The 19,514-nt window shown below is 39.0% G+C and overlaps 1 protein-coding gene and 1 pseudogene across 1 annotated transcript in view; one reads left to right on the top strand and one right to left on the bottom strand.

Annotated features, from left to right (window-relative positions):
• LOC119571670 (integumentary mucin C.1-like) overlaps positions 1–625 on the top strand; it is a gene marked incomplete at its 5' end in the record, with an annotated part of 24,433 nt that extends 23,808 nt beyond the window's left edge. Inside the window, one exon of the mRNA XM_037918864.1 lies at positions 524–625. Within this exon, the coding sequence (XP_037774792.1) occupies positions 524–625 (102 nt within the window). The remainder of the gene's footprint in view (positions 1–523) is intronic.
• A 5,230-nt stretch (positions 626–5,855) lies between these two features.
• LOC119571669 lies at positions 5,856–8,323 on the bottom strand (annotated as a pseudogene).
• Between the last annotated feature and the right edge of the window lie 11,191 nt (positions 8,324–19,514).

Here is a 19,514-nt window from a genome sequence, read left to right as displayed (position 1 = left end):
GGTAGGCGTGATCAAAGAGGACTTGGTAGCGATGGCTGGGCGTTAAAAGAGGCGGGGAGGCACTTCGCGTGGATCGGCAACAGGCGTCGGCGAGGAGCGAGGTGGTAGGCGAATATGCGTCGGCGTTGTGAGGTTCTTGAACACCGCTGCCATCAGATGTGAGCGACACGAGAGAAGGAGCTCAGCTTGCATCCACTCAGCTTGTAGCGAATAAAGCCAAAAGCCAAGGCCACTTTCATTATCCGCCTTAAGTCCATCTCTCGTGTCGCTCACACACACACACACACACACACACACACACACACACACACACACACACACACACACACACACACACACACACACACACACACACACACACACACACACACACACACACACACACACACACACACACACACACACACACACACACACGCACGCACGTACACACACTAGAAAGCTAGAGGGCGCGGTCTCCGCCCCGACCGTCAAGGCGCGTCCTTCCCCCAGCTTTGGAGAGCTGCTCTTTCACAGGATCTAGAACAGCGGCGCTACGTCCTTGGAGGAGCTTCTACGTGTCCGTGAGGAGGCTTTCAGCACGCAGAATCAGCGGAAGGCGATGCCTCCCCGAGACTGGAAGTGATCGCCATCCTTACCTCGACGGACCACAGGAGGCTAAGGCCGAGCGCAGTTTTGCGCCGCCCCCCAGCTGCCTGTTGTTTCGAAGATGGGGGAAGGAACCCGAGGTGCTAAGCGATGACCACTACGCCAGGACGTTCCTCAGCGCTGAGAAGGAGATCGATCAAATTCGCCCAGCTTCCAGCGGTTTCTGTTCGGGGCCAAGGACACGATGGCGTCCGCCGCCGCCGCACGAGGCACCCACCACCTCGTGGACGTTTGTCTCGAGCACCGATGCCTTGTGACCAGCAGGCGGCCTATCCAGTACCAGATGCCTCTTAGGAAGCACGCCCGCAAGGACGAGGGCGAGGCCAAGCCCAAGAAGCTAGGACGACTCCGGCCGAAGGACAGGCGAGTGTTACAGTGAGGAAAAGAGATTGGACGAGATGGCCAATGACTTGGAGCCACTGCTGTGGGATCTCCCGGAGTCCCACTGAGGGAGGGGCTGGCGAAGGACGGAGTCTTACTGACGGAGAGGGAGGAGAACGAGGATCGGGGACCCAACGACTTAGCATTTTTTATTTCCTTTACTGTATGTCGTTCTTTTAATGAATTGTACCTATATATATATATATATATATAATATATATTATATATATATATATATATATATATTATATTATATATATATATATTATATATATAGATATATATATATATATATATATATATATATATATACATAAAATATACTATATATATATATATATCTATATATCTATCTCTCTATATATATATATATATATATATATATAATATATTACGGACAAAGCTGAGGTTATTGAACTCATTAGTTTTCCCAATTGCATCATATGGTTCTGAGTGTTGGGTGTTGAAGTAGATAGACAAGAAAAAGATCAATAGTTTTGAAATGTGGTGTTACAGACGAGTACTGCGTATTAGCTGGACAGAGAAGAAGACGAATGATGAAGTGCTGAGAAAAATAATTTGTAAAGACCGACTGTTGGACATCTTGAACAAGAGGAAATTAAAGTTTATTGGTCCTGTAATGAGAAGTAAAATTTTGAGGACCGCTTGCTGACAGGGATGGTGATAGGAAACAGAGGAAGAGGCAAACCGAAGACAAGACTGAGCGACAATATCAAAGATATTTGCGGGCTGTCGATGGTACAAGTGGCGAAGGATGATGGAGAGGTCCACGGCTGCTCAAACATGAGCATACCGTTATGATGATATATATATAATATATATATATATATATATATATATATATATATATATATAATATATATACACACACACACACACACAATCTGTGTGTGTGTGTGTGTTTGTGGTTATGTGTGTGCTTGTGTGTGTGTTTTTGTATTTATGTTAATGTATGTGTTTGTGTGTTTGTGTATGTGAATGTGTGAGTCTGTGTGTATGTTTGTGTTTTTGTATTTGTTTGTGTGTGTGTTTATATGTGTGTTTATGTGTGTTTTTTTAATTCCTTTGGTGTATTGTACATAAGCACACACACACACACACACACACACACACACACACACATCTGTGTGTGTATGTGTATTTGTGTGCGTGTTTTTGTTTATGTCTGTGTTTGTGTGTGTGTGTGTGTTTGTGTTTATGTTTATACGTATGTTTATGTGTGTTTAAGAGTGTGTTTGTGTGTGTATGTCTATGTGTGTGTTTTGTGTGTCAGAAGGATAAAGGGAATATGCGAAAACTGAGAATGAGAAATATGCCAAAAATGAGGGAACAAGTAAGCAAAGAAAAAAGAAACTGACAAGAAAGACGAGAAAGCTATAGAGGTATTCAGGTTTCTCGGCAAACAGACACCAACCCAGTGCAGGCTGTGACAGACCCACGGCCGTAGGTAAGACAGGCGAATGCATGGACAGACAGCAGAAAAGTCCAATAAAAAGATATATTGCCAGACACAAGTACTTGAAAGCGTGGTTAGCTATATAAAGAAATAGTCAATCAATCAATTTGCTTTTTACCAATCAACGAACAGCACGACTAAATTCCCCTTTTTCTTTTACAGAACAGGAAAGAGAAAATATTGATATTAGATTTTGAAATCGAGATTAAAACAAAGTCCTGCATAAATATGAAATTGCCTGGCCTCCTTAACCCCCCCCCTCTCTCTCTCTCTCTCTCTCTCTCTCTCTCTCTCCTCTCTCTCTCTCTCTCTCTCTCCCCCTCTCTCTCTCTCTCTCTCGCTCTCTCTCTCTCTCTCTCTCTCTCTCTCTTAAACTGGTCTGCAGTTTACACACAAATGTAAGCTAAACATTCTAATGATACTTTCATTGCAAACCTAAGACAAAGTGAAAAAGCTGCAGCTTGTTAATTCCGAATATCATTTAAATTAACATTCACAATGGCATAATGAGTTAAACACCTGCCATAAATAATCTTATTAACAATTCTGATAGTAGTTAAGATAATGATGAAACTAGAAGTAATCACTTTTAAAGGCCTCACATCAAGAGTTGAAATTTAAAAAGCTAGCTTCAGTGACTACGATTTGATAAAACTTCACGTATATAAGCATGGTTAGATTTTTTTGGATTAAATATTTAATGAGGAATATCTCTGGGCATGGAGGAAGAGGGAAAGCGAGACTAAGTGTGTGTGTGTTTTGCAATTTACCATAAATGCATTTACACATTATACACACACACACACACACACACACACACACACACACACACACACACACACACACACACACACAAACACACACACACACAAACACACACAAAACACACACAAAACACACACGCACACGAGAGAGGAGAGAGAGAGAGAGAGAGAGAGAGAGAGAGAGAGAGAAGAGAGAGGGGAGAGAGAGAGAGAGAGAGAGAGGCTTCTTGATATTCCTCGACGCTGTTAACTATGGTGAGAGAGTTACTAAGTAGAATGAAAGAAACGGAAAAGTAAATGGGTAGATAGATGAATATGGAGATAAAAAACATGCTTAAAATGGAGGTGCCTCACCCTTGTCTCCGAGTCTGTCGCTTTAGAGGCGACCGCGCTGACCACTACACCACAGAGAATTATAAAAGAATCAGTTAGTCGTATTTTAATTGCATAAAACTTATTATGCAGGTTATGCTACACATGTGCTTTTATGTATGAATGTGAATGTAATGTTATGTTTTCCCTCTCTCTCTCTCTCGCTCTCTCTCTCTCTCTCGGTCTCTCTCTCTCTCTCTCTCTCTCTCTCTCTCTCTCTCTCTCTCTCTCTCTCTCTCTCTCTCTCTCTCTCTCTCTCTCTCTCAGTCTACTTTAATGTTTTAATGACTACAGATAAAGTTTGTAAATAATACATTTTATTTCAATTGTAGCAACCCAGAGTCTACATGCACAGATTGTTGATAGAACATATGTCGATTACCGTAAGTTGAAGTTAATAAAAACGGAAATAATTTCAAAAAATGCAAAATCAGGGCTTGTCTACCCCACCTGACTATTCAAATTGTCCTCTTTAGACGCTGATAACAATACTGCAAATTTTACTCTGCATTACTATCGGCATGGAATACCTGTCTGCCACTATTTTACATGATGTCAAATGGTAATTGAGCAAATTTCTCCTTGCTTTCTGGAGTTTTCTCTTCGATAAGCATGAATAACCCCTGCGCCTTCACAGCTGGTGTAGAGGGTGCCACGTGTACATCTAAAATACATTGAGGGTGAAAATAAAAATTACCGACGTTAATAATCGGAATAACATTAACTGTGTTGTATATGAATATAATTTTGATGGCAAATCGAAAATGTAAAGTGTGTTTTTTGACTTTTAGATTGTCGGAAAATTGTCTATATATAGCCCCACACATTCATCAGATTGTTTGCGGCCAGCCTGTACAGTTCACATGAATTTGTTAAACAAGCGTAAATTGCATTGTCCAAACATCCGTCCAGACAGCTGGTATGCTTGTTTTGTCAGCTGAAGTAAACTCTTCGCGGTGATGGCTGTTCAGCAGGAAAAACAAATCCCTCTTTCGGAGGACCAGAGGGAGAGTATCCTTTTTCTAATAGCTAAACACAAATCAGCTATCCTGGAGGATACGCATGATCCTGCAAGCATAACTCGGAAGCAAGAAGCATGGGAAAAAGTTACCGCGAGTTTGAATGCGCCGTACCCTCTCCTCCCGCCCAGAAACACTGCCCATTTGACCAGCTGAAGCGGGCATTTGGGTACAGTTTATAATAAGTTTATTACTATTTACATACTTTGCATTATAGTTATGTATGTGATACAACCAGGGCGATTTGTTTCTCTTGGGCTGATCTGTGAGGCCAATGTGAGAAACGTTTGCATTGGAAAATTTGCCGAAAGTAATTTTCAGATTCCGTTCCTAATTTTATTTTTGTGTTGTGATACTGAGGAAAATGGTTTTACTACTGGGATATTTAGAATATCCTCCTTTATGTGCGATATTGAAGAGATCGTTTTATTTTCCTACTGTGATATAGAATTTATTTTACTTTAGAAGTGCAATTGGTTACATTTTACTGCTGTGATATTGGGCAGATATTCTTATTGACGTTTGTGATATGTAGTCAATTTAATTTACTGCTGTGATACACAAATATCTGTATTATAATATGTTGAAGAATTAATTTTGATATTTTTTCCAGGAAAATAAATTTTCTTTTCTTGATATTTGCATACAGATAAGTAATATAAGTATCAAGTATTTTTTTATGATTATCATTTGCATGTTTTTATATATCGTTAATGAAGAAAAATATATAAAACAACATGATACGCGGTAGATATTACTGTGAGTGACGGTAAGTAAGTAATAAAGAATTGCATGATTTTATGAAATACATATAGTCTAACAAACTTACAAAAAATCTATTAGAACAATGTAAAGAGAATACTTCATGACACTGAAAACTTCGAAATAATGACATACTTTACCCCATTTTTTCACATTACTTGAAGTTGGTAATATTACAATATTACAAATAGATTAATAAATAAATGGCAATAAATAAATATGAAAGAGTATTTTACATTTGAAACTTAAAACCTTAATCTAAAACTTATCTTTCTAGTATACTGCTCCTTACATGAAAGGCAACATTTGTATGAACCTCTTGAAATCCACAAGTGGCTCATCACTCTCTCCAATTTGCGGTGGATGACGTATGATGACGTATGACGTATGGCTATATTATGAAGAAATGCACAGGCCATGAGGATTTTCTTTCTAGTTTTCGGCCGCGGCAAGCAAAGCAAGTTTAATCAAATTTCTGGTCTTTGTGTGGGCTATGTTGTAGCGCCTCGCCTTGTCAGCTGTAGGTCCCTGGACAGGTGTTAACAGGTAACTGCGACAAGGGTACCTACTGTCTCCAAGTAACCAAGATGATTTCCTTGCTCGAGAATATGGCACACATGAGTTTTCAAAACTTCTGCTGTCATAACACAAACACAGTAACGTGTACACAAAGATGAAAAGGAAAACAGCCACAGTAAGAAAAGAAAAGAAATCGTGACTTTTTGAACTCTTCACGAGTTCCTCTTCAGACGAATAATAAACCGAAGTGGATACGTGGAGATAATTTTGACTGCTGACATGCACACACCCTGGCCAGTTAGCAATGATGTTTATGTATTTCAAATCTGTACCACATATACCCTGCATATCAACCTTTTCCTGCAACGGCAGAGTTCTACATCATTTCCTCCAGTCATCCCTGCTATTGCCTGGAGCTTCTGGATATTTGCAGACAAGTCTCTTGCATCTGGAAACGAGGTGTATTCTGTTGCTAAGGAAGCAATGGCTCTGGCAGACCAACAAACTTACAGACGGATATTTTTGACATCTGTGAGCAATCTGCAATACTCAGTTGAAAGTTTCCGGTTGCCCGATAACGCAAACATACACTTAAACCTATTGGAACAAAAATGAAATCATATGTAATGTAAGTTTCTCTTCTTTCTGTATATATGTGTGTGTGTGTGTGTGTGTGTGTGTGTGTGTGTGTGTGTGTGTGTTTGTATGTGTGTGTGTGTGTGTGTGTGTATGTGTGTGTGTGAGTGTGTGTGTGTTGTGTGTGTGTGTGTGTGTGGTGTTTGTGTGTTGTGTTGTGTGTGTGTGTGTGTGTGTGTGTGTGTGTGTACATATATGTACGAGTGTGTGTATATATATATATACATATATATATATATATTATATATATATATATATATATATATATAAAATATATATATATATGTATATATATATATATATATATATATATATATATATATATATATATATATATATATATATATTACATATACACATACATATATATACACATTCATATATATATATATATATATATACATATAATATATATATATATATATATAGGGGCCGCGGTGGCCGAATGGTTAGAGCGTCGGACTCAGGACTGTCACGACGGCAATTTGAGTTCGAGGGTTCGAGTCACCGGCCGTCGCGTTGTTTCCTTTGGGCAAGGAACTTCACCTCGATTGCCTGCCTAGCCACTGGGTGGCCAAGCCAACTCAAGCCAGTGCTGGGTAAATAGAGATGGTGACTCGATAAAAACACCGGGCGGAAGGCAATGGCAAACCACCGCTCTAAATTGCTAAGAAAAATCATGGAAGCCATGATCGTCAAGGCCGCGGTGGCCGAATGGTTAGAGCGTCGGACTCAAGACTGTCACGACGGCAATCTGAATTCGAAGGTTCGAGTCACCGACCGCCGCGTTGTTCCCTTGGGCAAGAGACTTCACCTTGATTGCCTACCTAGCCACTGGGTGGCCAAGCCAGCCCAAGTCAAGTGCTGGTCCCAAGCCCGGATAAATAGAGAGAATAATTACCTAAAACGTACCACCGGCACTCTCCGTGGAAAGGAACTGGGGACCCTACCACGTACTCACTCCAAGAGCATCACAACATGAAAACTACAATCAAGTATCATGCTGTGACCACGGCGGCTCAGATATGAACCTACCGTTAAAAGAAGAATATATATATATATATATATATATATATATATATATATATATATATATATATATATATATATATATATAGAGAGAGAGAGAGAGAGAGAGAGAGAGAGAGAGATAAGTATGTATGCTGCATATTCAATAGTGATAAATATTTTATTATAGCTAACTATTAGTGAATTGTACAAAGCTATATATCCATTTTTCAGTTAGAATGAGTGATGCCCACTCCTCATGTTCCTTCCTCGTGGCAGCCTTTGATCCATCAAATCTGGAAGAATTTTTGTGCAGTCTTTGGTCAGCCTGTAGCGTTCAGTAAACTCCCCATCCGAGAAAGGCACAGGATGACCTGCATTAATATATCCATGACTGCTGCCTCTACCCAAGAAAATAAAAGCTTTAAAAAATGTAGATAGATAGACACACACACACACACACACATACACACACACACACACACACACACACACACACACACACACACACACACACACACACACACACACACACACACACACACAGAGGGAGGGCAGTGAGAGGGAGAGAGAAATTTGATCTTGATATGGACTTCCAAACTTAACTACATATTTGCATATGTACAACATGTAAGCTATTTCTTAAAATTTCTTAATATAAGCAGTGAATGTATCCGTCAAAACACTATACTGATTAAATTTGCCATGTCAGCAGGGCTATAAGCACCTTCAGTCATACAGCTTATTTGACGTAAAATAAGTTATTTTATAAACGGTGAGTAACTTTCCCAAACGACAGTAGGTGTCAGCACATTTATTGCGGGAAAAGGATAATTAGAAATTAGATGCCATTTTCAGTGTGACGTTTCGTCGGTATAACACTGAAGGGTTGATCATAGTCTTTTTTTCTCTCTTTTTAATTGTAGTCAGTTTTTTTTTTTTATATCAACTACTTCCTTTTAAAGTAGCACATACGTTTTCCAGTTGCTTATAGTTTCTATATTAAAAACTTAAGTGGTATTTTTTTATATTTCAAACCTAAAAAAATGGGAAATGCTTTTAGGGATGAGTAGACACCCGAGTTTCCCGATCGATTTCCAATATTATTTCTAGAGCGAGACACATAACAGCTGCGTTGAAATCCATACCAAAAATAATAATAATAAATAATAATAATAATAATAATAAATAATAATAAATAATAATAATAATAATAATAATAATAATAATAATAATAAATAGAGGTTGCCATTAAAATAAGCATTGGGTCGGGCCTCTCAGAATTTTAACAAACGGCCGTTTGTTATTACTTGTTATTTTAAGGGAGCCAAAATTACATTGGTTATGGGGACCTTGATAATTTCATCTAAACTGTCATTCCTTGAAATTATTTTCTGGATTCTGTTAATTCTAATCCTTGGTAATCGACGTAGATCTTTTGCTATTATCAATCACCGTATTGCTATAATGTGAATAAAATGTATTACTGACGAATTATATCTGTTAAATCATTAAATTGTAAAATAGATTGCAGAGATTACTTTCAGAGAGAGAGAGAGAGAGAGAGAGAGAGAGAGAGAGAGAGAGAGAGAGAGAGAGAGAGAGAGAGAGAGAGAGAGAGAGAGAGAGAGAGAGAGAGAGTAAAAGGCCCTAGTGCAATGGCTTGCAGGGGTAGTGATACTGGTATAACGGCAAAACTCTTTCTTGATGAGAGTACCACACAGTATGGGAACCACGAGACGATGTCTATATCATTAATGTCATTATTATCATTATCATTATTATCGTCATCATAATCATTATCATCACCAAGATCGTTAGCATTACTTTTATTATGGTGATTACCATAGTTATTATTGTTATTAAATTATCATTATTTATATTTATATTCTTATTTTTCTTATTATTATCATTATCTTTATTATCATGATCATTATTACCACCATTAATATTATTATTATCATTATTATTCTTGTTATTATTATTACTATCATTATTATTATCATTATTATTATCAATATTATTGTTATTATCATTGTTATCATTGTTGTTATCATTACTATCATAATTCTTACCTTTATCATCATTGATCATCATTATTGTCGTCATTACCTTCAACATCATCATTATCATTATCATTATTATTATTATTGTTATAATTATTAACATTAATATCATTATCATTATCATTATCATTATCTTCATTATTATCATTATCATCACCATTAACATTCAAGTAGTCAAGTGCGCGCCAATGCTACCAAGGCTCCGTGGTTCAGAGGTTAGGCCTCTGGCTCGGAGGCCGACGGCAACAGGCGCCATTTTCGTTAACTTTATCTCAACCCTCTCCAATTTTAGCAGTATTTTCTTTTTGTTTTTGTTTTCTTGAATAGAGCTGGAATAAATAACAATAATAATGACAGTATTAATGATAATAATGATAGTAATGATAATGATACAACAATACTACTAATAACAAAGGTAAAAACAATAACCATATGCAAAAAAGGAAGGAAGAATAGCGATAATGTTAAAGATAAACGTAATGAATTCATAATAAAGGTAAAGGCAGTGATGCCAGTCAAGATAACAAAGAAATGAATAATGATACTATCTGAACAATAAATATATCTTCTTCGACTTGTGCTAATTAGCAGGGTGGCGCAGGGGCAGCGCGCCGGGCTCATAACCCAGAGGACCTTGGATCGAAACCACGGGCTGCTATGATAATAATAATAATATTTTTTTTCTTCCAGAGAGCAGAGCCGATTGGGGATGAATTTGTGGTAATTTTGAATTTTCAGTGTTTTACGGGAGTAATGATGACGGTCGTAGTGATAAGAACAACGAGTATGATAGAAAGCGAGAGAAGTAGCAGTACGAATGATAATAATAACAATAATAGAAGAAGTGATGATTCTCTCTCTCTCTCTCTCTCTCTCTCTCTCTCTCTCTCTCTCTCTCTCTCTCTCTCTCTTTCTCTGATGGTGATGGAGAAGATAGCGATAATAATGATAAGATGGTGATAAAATCAGCACAAAAACATTACTAATGATAATGATATTGCGCATATTGTTTCTTCTCCCATTGTAAAAATAATAAATAAATAAATAATATAAAATAAAATCAGTCAAGAGACAGACACTAAGGTAGAGAAAGAGAAAGAGACGGACGTAGAGAGAGAAAAAAGAAAATGGGTGATGATAATTCGGTAACTGACATGAAGATGATGATGACGGTGATGAGAACAGATTAAAAGGAACGGCCATATTGCAGATGGGGTTTGATTACTATAATAATTACCACAGATAATGATTATGATAAGAATCAGTATAAAATGAAGACGAATGCGATAGTAATAATAATAATAAAGATAATAATAATGAAAATGATAATAAGGATAATGATAATGATAATGATAATCTCTCACTCCCTCCCCCCTTCTCTCACTCTTTCTATTTCTCTCTCTCTCTCTCTCTCTCCTCTCTCTCTCTCTCTCTCTCTCTCTCTCTCTCTCTCTCTCTCTCTCTCTCTCTCTCTCTCTTTCTTCTTTCACCGTCATTTTTTATCTTGAAATGTATCACTGGTACTTTCAATAACGTGAATATATTTATTATTGGTTTACTATTATCACAATATTTATCGTCGTTGTCATTTTGCAATTGCACCCATAATTGTCCTTATCATCATTATTTTATTCTATAATTATCATAATATCATAAATATCATTACTACTCTTGGTATTTATATTATCCTCATAGCTAATTTTATAGCATGTATGTTCTTGTTTTGTCTTTATTATTTTTATATTTATCATTGTTATTGTAATTATCAAAGTCATTTTGTTATTACTAGGTTATGAATTTTCTATTGCTGTTTTATTTCTTCTTTCGCATTTGTTAATGTCATTCTGTCATATATCACCGTTTTTATCATTGTTATTGAGAATATATAACTGCTGTTATTACTTGAAAAATTTCCATTGTTATTTTTTTTCTTTCTCATTTATTCCATCGCCTTATCATCACGATCGTTACTATCATTATTATCAATATTTTTTCCCACTCAGATGTAACTTTCTTGTAACATTTCTATTATTACATATATATTTTTTTAGTATGGTGATTCCTTCAAATTATTTTTTTTTTAGTATGAGCAGAAGTAAATTTCTTTAGATGGCCTCGTGGAGAGAACTCCTCCCACGAGAATGGCAGTCTGAATGGCACTCAGGATGGCACTCAGATGGCACCCTGATGAGCAAAAGGAAAACTGTCCGAACATACGGCGTCATAAGGATGCCGTTCAGAGACTCGTTGCAAATGAAAGATAGGAAATCTATAGTGCTGGCAGTTGCAATTTCGGCTTTAGGGATATCCTGTTTAAGGAATCGGCCTTTAGACCTATCCTTAAGATGCGTTGAAATCTCCTCCACTCTCCCCAGCGACGTCGAACTCAGTCGCAAGAGAATCGATTTAAAGTAAAAGCTCCAGTATGTACGGCAGGCAATGCACTCGTATAACAAACAAAACGTTGAGGGCATTAGGCCGTAAAATGTACTTTAAACTTACGCAGTGTTAGGCGATATTTTCATCCAATACTCTGCCATATATTGTAAAATCTTCGCTTTTATTATTTCGCCTTCTTTTTTCTCTTCCATATTATTATTATTATTTTTTTATTTATTATATTTTTTTTGTGTTGTTATCTTAAACTTCACATGTTTTTGTACGCATTTTTTGTATTAATGAAATTTTGAAATTTAATTTGAGTTGAAAAATTATCGTCATTACTAATATCATGATCATTTAAATCATTAATTGATTAATACAAAAAAGTTAAACAGCAAATGCTTCTTGAAAATCGAGTTTCCAAAAATCTTCTTGTTAACATTTTCTATTATTACTAATATCACTTGTTTTTTTCAATCCTTTCTCCTTTATTATCTGTAAAATTCTTACCGTTTTTACTAATTATTCATCAGTATTCATTATCAACATGATTAGTATAGGTGTTATAATTGATATTAATAGAATTAACGTGTTGTTGTTATTATCACCAGTATCATCTTCGACATCATCTTTATCGCTTTGATAATAATATGATGATAGTAATAGAAATGATGATGATAATTACTTTCGTAAAACACAAGAAAATTAGAATTATTTATAATTATTATTATTATTATTATTTTACTTTCGTTTTAACTTCAGGTCCTTTTGAGGAGAAGGCGCATTAGCATAGAGATGACTTTGTGTTGAATTTCCAAGCCTGTTTCCAGATTCCTCCTCCCTTCGAAGTCTCTGTCAATCAAGAAATTTAAGTCTGCGGAGAAAACGCCAGAAGTCAACTACCAGTTTCCATGTCGTACACTTTGAAATCAGCTTTTGTTTATCCTTGTCATGATGAATATGATCCAAAAACAGTCAGTGTTTATTTAGCAAAAGAGCAACCTACCGACAGCTCAGTCATTAGGCCTATCCCTAAGATACGTTGAAATCTCCGGCCGACTCCCCCCAGCAATGGAATCCGTCATTAGATCATCGGCTTAAATGTAAATAGTAGCAATAGTACTCACTTGCTGCTGATAATGAATTGCAAGAGGATTCTAGTAACGATACTATGCAGGAAATGATGAATTTAATTTTAAAAATACAATAATGATAAAAAAAAGCACAAACAGAGAGAGAGAGAGAGAGAGAGGAGAGAGAGAGAAGAGAGAGAGAGAGAGAGAGAGAGAGAGAGAGAGAGAAAAGAGAGAGAGAGAGAGCGTAGAGAGAGGAAGAGAGATAGAGAGAGATAGGGAGAGAAGAGAGAAAAAGAGAGGATAGAGAGAGAAAGAGTTAGAGAGAGAGAAATAATTTAGTGGTAATTATAATTATGATTATAACTATTACTATAATTATAGTTGTAATTGTTATTATAATTATAATTATAACTATAACTATGATTATGATTATAATTATAATTATAACTATAATTATAATCATAGTTATAATGATAATATTATAATCATGATCATGATAATGATATAATAATAATGATGATAATAGTAAGATTGATAATGATAATACACAATAATAATAATAATATAATAAAAAATATAATAATAATAATAATAATAATAATAACTAATAAAACAAAACAACAACAACAACAATAATAATGATAATAATAATAATAATAATAATAATAATAATAAATAATAATAATAATAACAGTAATAAATTAATTATATCAATGGAAACTGAATAATTAAGCAAAATGTAATAACTCTGATGGTAAATACAGTGATAATGATAATGAGGATTGAGATATAAATCAAGATTCCATGGAATCTTAATTTATATTATATATTTTGTTCCAATGTTTATACTATGGCTTGAAGATGATTTGAAACCATTGTAAGTATGACACTCTATGTCAGTATTTGAAAGACACCAAATTTAACAAAATATTAAAAATAACGGTTGAAAGTTTTACCTCTGGGAAATTATTAGACAAAAAAAAGAAAAGAAAAGAAGAAAAATCCATCTCAAAAACATACCGGCTGACTGTCTGGAGAGGAGGGACGGCCAACACAAGCAACTGCTCTCTTTCTTCTTTTAACGGATAGTCATGTCCTGCTCCTACCTCCTTCCATTCAACGCCTCCCAGTCTGGGGGGGGGGGGGGGGTCTTTAATAGCAAGATTTGTCTTACCCGAACGATGGTGGTGAGCTTTTCATTCTTTTTTTCATACTGGATAGGTGTGTATATATATATTGTGATTGTTCATTTACCCAAAAGGCGGTATCGAGCGTACATTGCCGGTGCAGGGAGATTGGTGATGAAAGGTAGTGTTACAACCATGCGTACTTTGTTTGGAAGGGGAAGAACAATACAACATAGGAATGTCTAGTGTGGCAACGAGAGGACGAATAACAGGTAAAGCAATGGACATACTTATATTCATGTTGATACCACAAACAGATACATAAAAAAAAACAGACACATAAAGACACAAGACACGCACCACACACACATACAAATCACACACATCACACACACACACCACACACATACACACACACAGATACATAAACACACAGACACATAAAACCCACAGAACACGCACACACACCACATACCCCACACACACAACCTATACCACACACAAACACACACGACGCACGCACACCACGCACGCACGCACGCACAGCACGCTGCACACGCACGCACGCACGAACACGCACGCACGCACGACACGCAACAACGCACACACGCAGCACGCACACGCACGCACGCACACATACGCACGCACGCACGCACACACCACCACAGCCCGCAAACACACGCACACACATACACACACACACACACACACACGCACTACACACACACACACTCACGTACACACAAACACAACACCACACACACACACACAACATACGCACACACCCACACACGCCACACACACACACACGCACCACACAACACGACACATAAAGACACAAGACACGCACACACACACATACAAATACACACACACCACACACACACATCTCATCATCATTAACACGTAGGTTCCTGTTCTGAGCCGCAGTGCGTAACAGCATGATACTCAATTGCAGTTTCACGTTGTGATTGCTCTTTGGAGTGAGTAACGGGCGTAGTGTCCCCAGTTCCTTTCCACGGAGAGTGCCGGTGTTACCCTTTTTTTTCTTTATGTAAATATTCTCTTATTTTCTCGGCTGCTTGGGGACCGCACTGACTTGAGCTGGCTTGGCCACCCAGTGGCTAGGCAGGCAATCGAGGTGAAGTTCCTTGCCCAAGGGTAAACAACGCGGGCGGTCGGTGACTCGAACCCCGAACTCAGATTGCCGTCGTGCAGTCTGGAGTCCGACGCTCTAACCTTCGGCCACCGCGGGCCTTGACGACATGGCTTCCATGATTTTCTTTGCAATTAGAGCGGTGGTGTCCATTGCTTCCGCCCGGCCCCCCGGTGTTTTTGTTTTTTTTTTTTTTTTCCGAGTCACCATCTTATTTACCCGGCACTGACTTGGGCTGACTTGTCCCCAGTGGATAGGCAGGCAACGAGTGAAGTTCCTTGCCTAAGGGAAACAACGCGGCGGTCGGTGACTCGGAAACCCTCGAACTCAGGTTGCCGTCGGACAGTCTGAGTCGAAAGCTTAAACCATTCGGCCACGCGGCCCCACACACACACATACACACACAACATATACACAACAGATACATAAAACACACAGGGACAATAAAAAACACACAGACACGCACACATACAAATACACACACACCACACATACACACACACACAAACACACACGCACGCACGCCGAAAAGCACGCACGCACACGCACGCACTCCGAAAAACGCACGCACGCACACACAAGCAACCACGCACGCACGCACGTACACGAACACGCACGCACACATAAGGCACGCAGCACAAACACACACACACGTACACACACACACAACACACACGCACACACAACACACAACATCGCACACGCACACACACACACAAACACACAATACACACAAACTACACAAACAACGTACACACACAACACCACACATACACGCCAACACAAACAAACACCAACACACAAACACACAAACACACACCACACAAACACACAACAGCAACATACAGAGATATTCTCACTAACCTCATTACAATTTGCATATCCCCCCTGAAGAAGCAGGTCTTTGTTCCAAGACATAGCAGCACCACCACACACACACGCACAACACACATACACGGCCAAACACACATACCACGCACACAAACCAAACACCACACACACATACACACACACCGTACACAAACACCATACACGCACACACACAAAACAAACACACAAAAAACCACACAAACACACACACAACACAAACAACGCACATTACACTATTATTCTCACTAAAACCTCCTTACCAATTTCATATCCCCTGAAGAAGCAGTCTTGTTCAAGAAATAGCAGCACACCACACACACAAATAAGACACACCAAACACACACACGTACACACACACACACAACAACACAACACGCACACAAAAAACACATACACACACACAAACACACACACGCACATACACTATATTCTCACTAACTTCCGTACCAAATTCATATCCCCCACTGAAGAAGCAGTCTTGTTCCAGACATAAGCAGCACACACAAAAACAAACCAAACACACACACAACACACACACCACCACACACACACACACCACACACACACACACACACCACACACACACACACACACACACACACACACACCACACACAACACACCACAACACATATTATTCTCACTAACTCCTTACCAATTCCATATGCCCCATTGTCATAACCAGCCCTTCGTGAGCGAGCAGATTGCTACGGGGCCAGTGCCAAGCCTAGGATAAGAGAGGCGTTCCTCAGAGAAGGAAGTTGAGGACGCGAATTGTGCGAGATCAGGTAAGTACACATTTTCGTTGTCGTATGCACGCACGGCTGTGTTTGATATATGTAGATTTATGTTTACCATTGCACTTGTCCTGGGCCAGACGGTTAAACTGCACCAGTGGCTCTGAGCAAAGAGGGGGCCCGAGCTCCTCCGTGCCAAGGAGCATCGATGGTTGTTTGTAATTTATATGTGATTGTTTGTATGTTTCCTTTGCACGAATGCGTCTCATTGCGTTGAGTGAGCATGTTAAGAAGTCGACTGTGTGTGCTGAATAATTTTTTATGTGTTTGCATTGGAAGATTTTTTTATTGTTCCATGAATGCTCTGAGCGTGTTGAGTGAGGTTGTCTATTTGCTTTGCACGAATGATTCTGAGCGTTGTGTATGAGTGTTGTCGTTTGCTTTGCATGAATGCCTCAAAGGTTCGACGAGAGTGTTTGTCTGTTTGCTTTGCATGCATGCTTTAGGCGTGTTGAGTGCAAAAGACAAACGCTTATACAACACGCTCAGAAGGATTCATGCCAAGCACAACAGACAACCACTCAATCGACACCTCATGAATGCTTCTAAGCGTATTGACTGAGTGCTAATGGTTGCTCTGCATGATGCTTCTGGGGGCTCTGTTGTTTGGTATTGTCTGTTTGCTTTACATGAATGCCTCTGAGTGTGTTCGAGTGACGTGGATTTGTCTGTTTGCTTTGCATGAATCCTTTGAGGCGTGTTGTGGTAAGCGTTTGTTCGTTGCTTTGCATGAATGGCTTCTGGTGTGTTGAGTGAGTGTTTAGTTTCCTTGCATTAAATGTTCATGTCTGTGTTGATGGACTGTCCAAACTGCCATAACCCAGCCAAGTGGAGTCGAGCAGACTGCCGTGCCAGTGCCAAGCTGGACGATGGAGAGGTCGGGCAGCCAAAAATGTACTTGGTGTACAGAGAAGAAAGTGTTATGTGTTTGTTTGTATGGAGAATTCTTTGAGTGTGTTGAGTAAGTGTTGTCGGTTTGCATTGCACGAATGCTCTGCATCGTGTTGAGTGAGTGTTTGTGGTTTCTTGTGCTGAACTCGCTCTGCATGTGTTGAATGAGTGGTTGTGTGTTTGCTTTGCGATGAATCTAGTGTGTTGAAGGAGAGTTTGTATGTTGGTTTCATGAAGCTTCTGCGAGTATGATGTGAGTGTTTGTCTGTGTTTGCATAAATGCTTCGAGCGTGTTAAGTGAGTGTTCCTCTTTGCTTGTATGAATGCTTCTGAGCGTGTGAGGATGTTGTCTGTTTGCTTTGCATCATGAAGCTTTTCTGCGAGTATTTAAGTGCGTGTTGGTCTGTTTGCTTTTTGCATGAATGCTTCTGCGGTGTTGAAGTGAGTGTTGGTTCGTTGGCTTTGCATGAATGCTTCGCGCGTGTGTTGAGTGAGTGTTTGTCTGTTGCTTTGAATGAATGCTTTCTTGCATGTGTTGAGGAGTGTTAATGTGTTTGCTTTGCATGAATGATTCTCCCGTGTGTTGAGTGGTGTGTGTATTGGCTTTGCGGATGCTTCTGCGTGTATGAATGAGTGTTTGTCTGTTTGCTTTGCAGAATGCTTGGTGTGTCGAGGGAGTGTTTGTATGTTTGCATTGGCATGGATGCTCCTGAGCGTGTTGACAGGATTGTTAATGTGTTGCTTTGCCCCAGGATACTTCTGAGGTGTTGTTGAGTGTGATGTGTTTGCTTTTCTTGACATGCTTCTGAGCGTGTTGAGGTAGTTTTTGTCTGTTGGTTTGCATAAGGGACTCCTTTATGCGTCGTATGGACTGTCCCGACTGCCATTAACCCAGCCACCGGGTAGTTCGGAGACTCTCCGGTGCCAGGTGCCAAGCTGGACAGATGGAGAGGTCTGGCAAGCAAACTGGGAATGGATGTAAGAGAGAGAGTGCATGGTTGCGATGAATGGATGCTTTGGGTGTGAATGAATGTTGGTTCTGTTTGCTTGCCTGAATGCTTCTGACTGTGAATGAGTGTAATGTGTTGCATTGCATGTGATGCTTCTGAGAGTGTTTTTGAGTGCTGATGTGTTTGATTTGCATGAATGATTTGAGCGGTTGACGTGAGGTTTGTCTGTTGCATAAAGCTCCTGTGTGTGTTGTTTGACTGTCCCGACTGCCAAAACCCAGCAACCGGGGAGTCGAGCAGACTGCTCCGGTAGCCAGGCCAAGCTGGGACCGATGAGAGAGTCTGCACCAAAATGGGACTGGATGTAGAGAGAGAGAGTGTTATGCGTTTGCTTTTGTATGGATGATTCTGAGTGTGTTGAGTAGAGTGTTTGTCTGTTGCTCTGGCGACATTGCTTCTCGCTGTGTGAGGTGAGATGTTGTGTGTTTGCTTTGCTGAGATGCTTCTGTGTGGTTGAATGAGAGTTTGTGTGTTCGCTGTACATGAATGCGTCTGAGTGTGTTGAATGAGGTTTTCTTGGGTTGCTTTGCAAAATCCTTCGTGTGTTGAGTGAG

Source organism: Penaeus monodon, unplaced genomic scaffold, assembly GCF_015228065.2.
Source record: "Penaeus monodon isolate SGIC_2016 unplaced genomic scaffold, NSTDA_Pmon_1 PmonScaffold_74, whole genome shotgun sequence".
Lineage (NCBI taxonomy): Eukaryota > Metazoa > Arthropoda > Malacostraca > Decapoda > Penaeidae > Penaeus > Penaeus monodon.
This window is presented reverse-complemented; position numbering and strand designations above follow the sequence as displayed.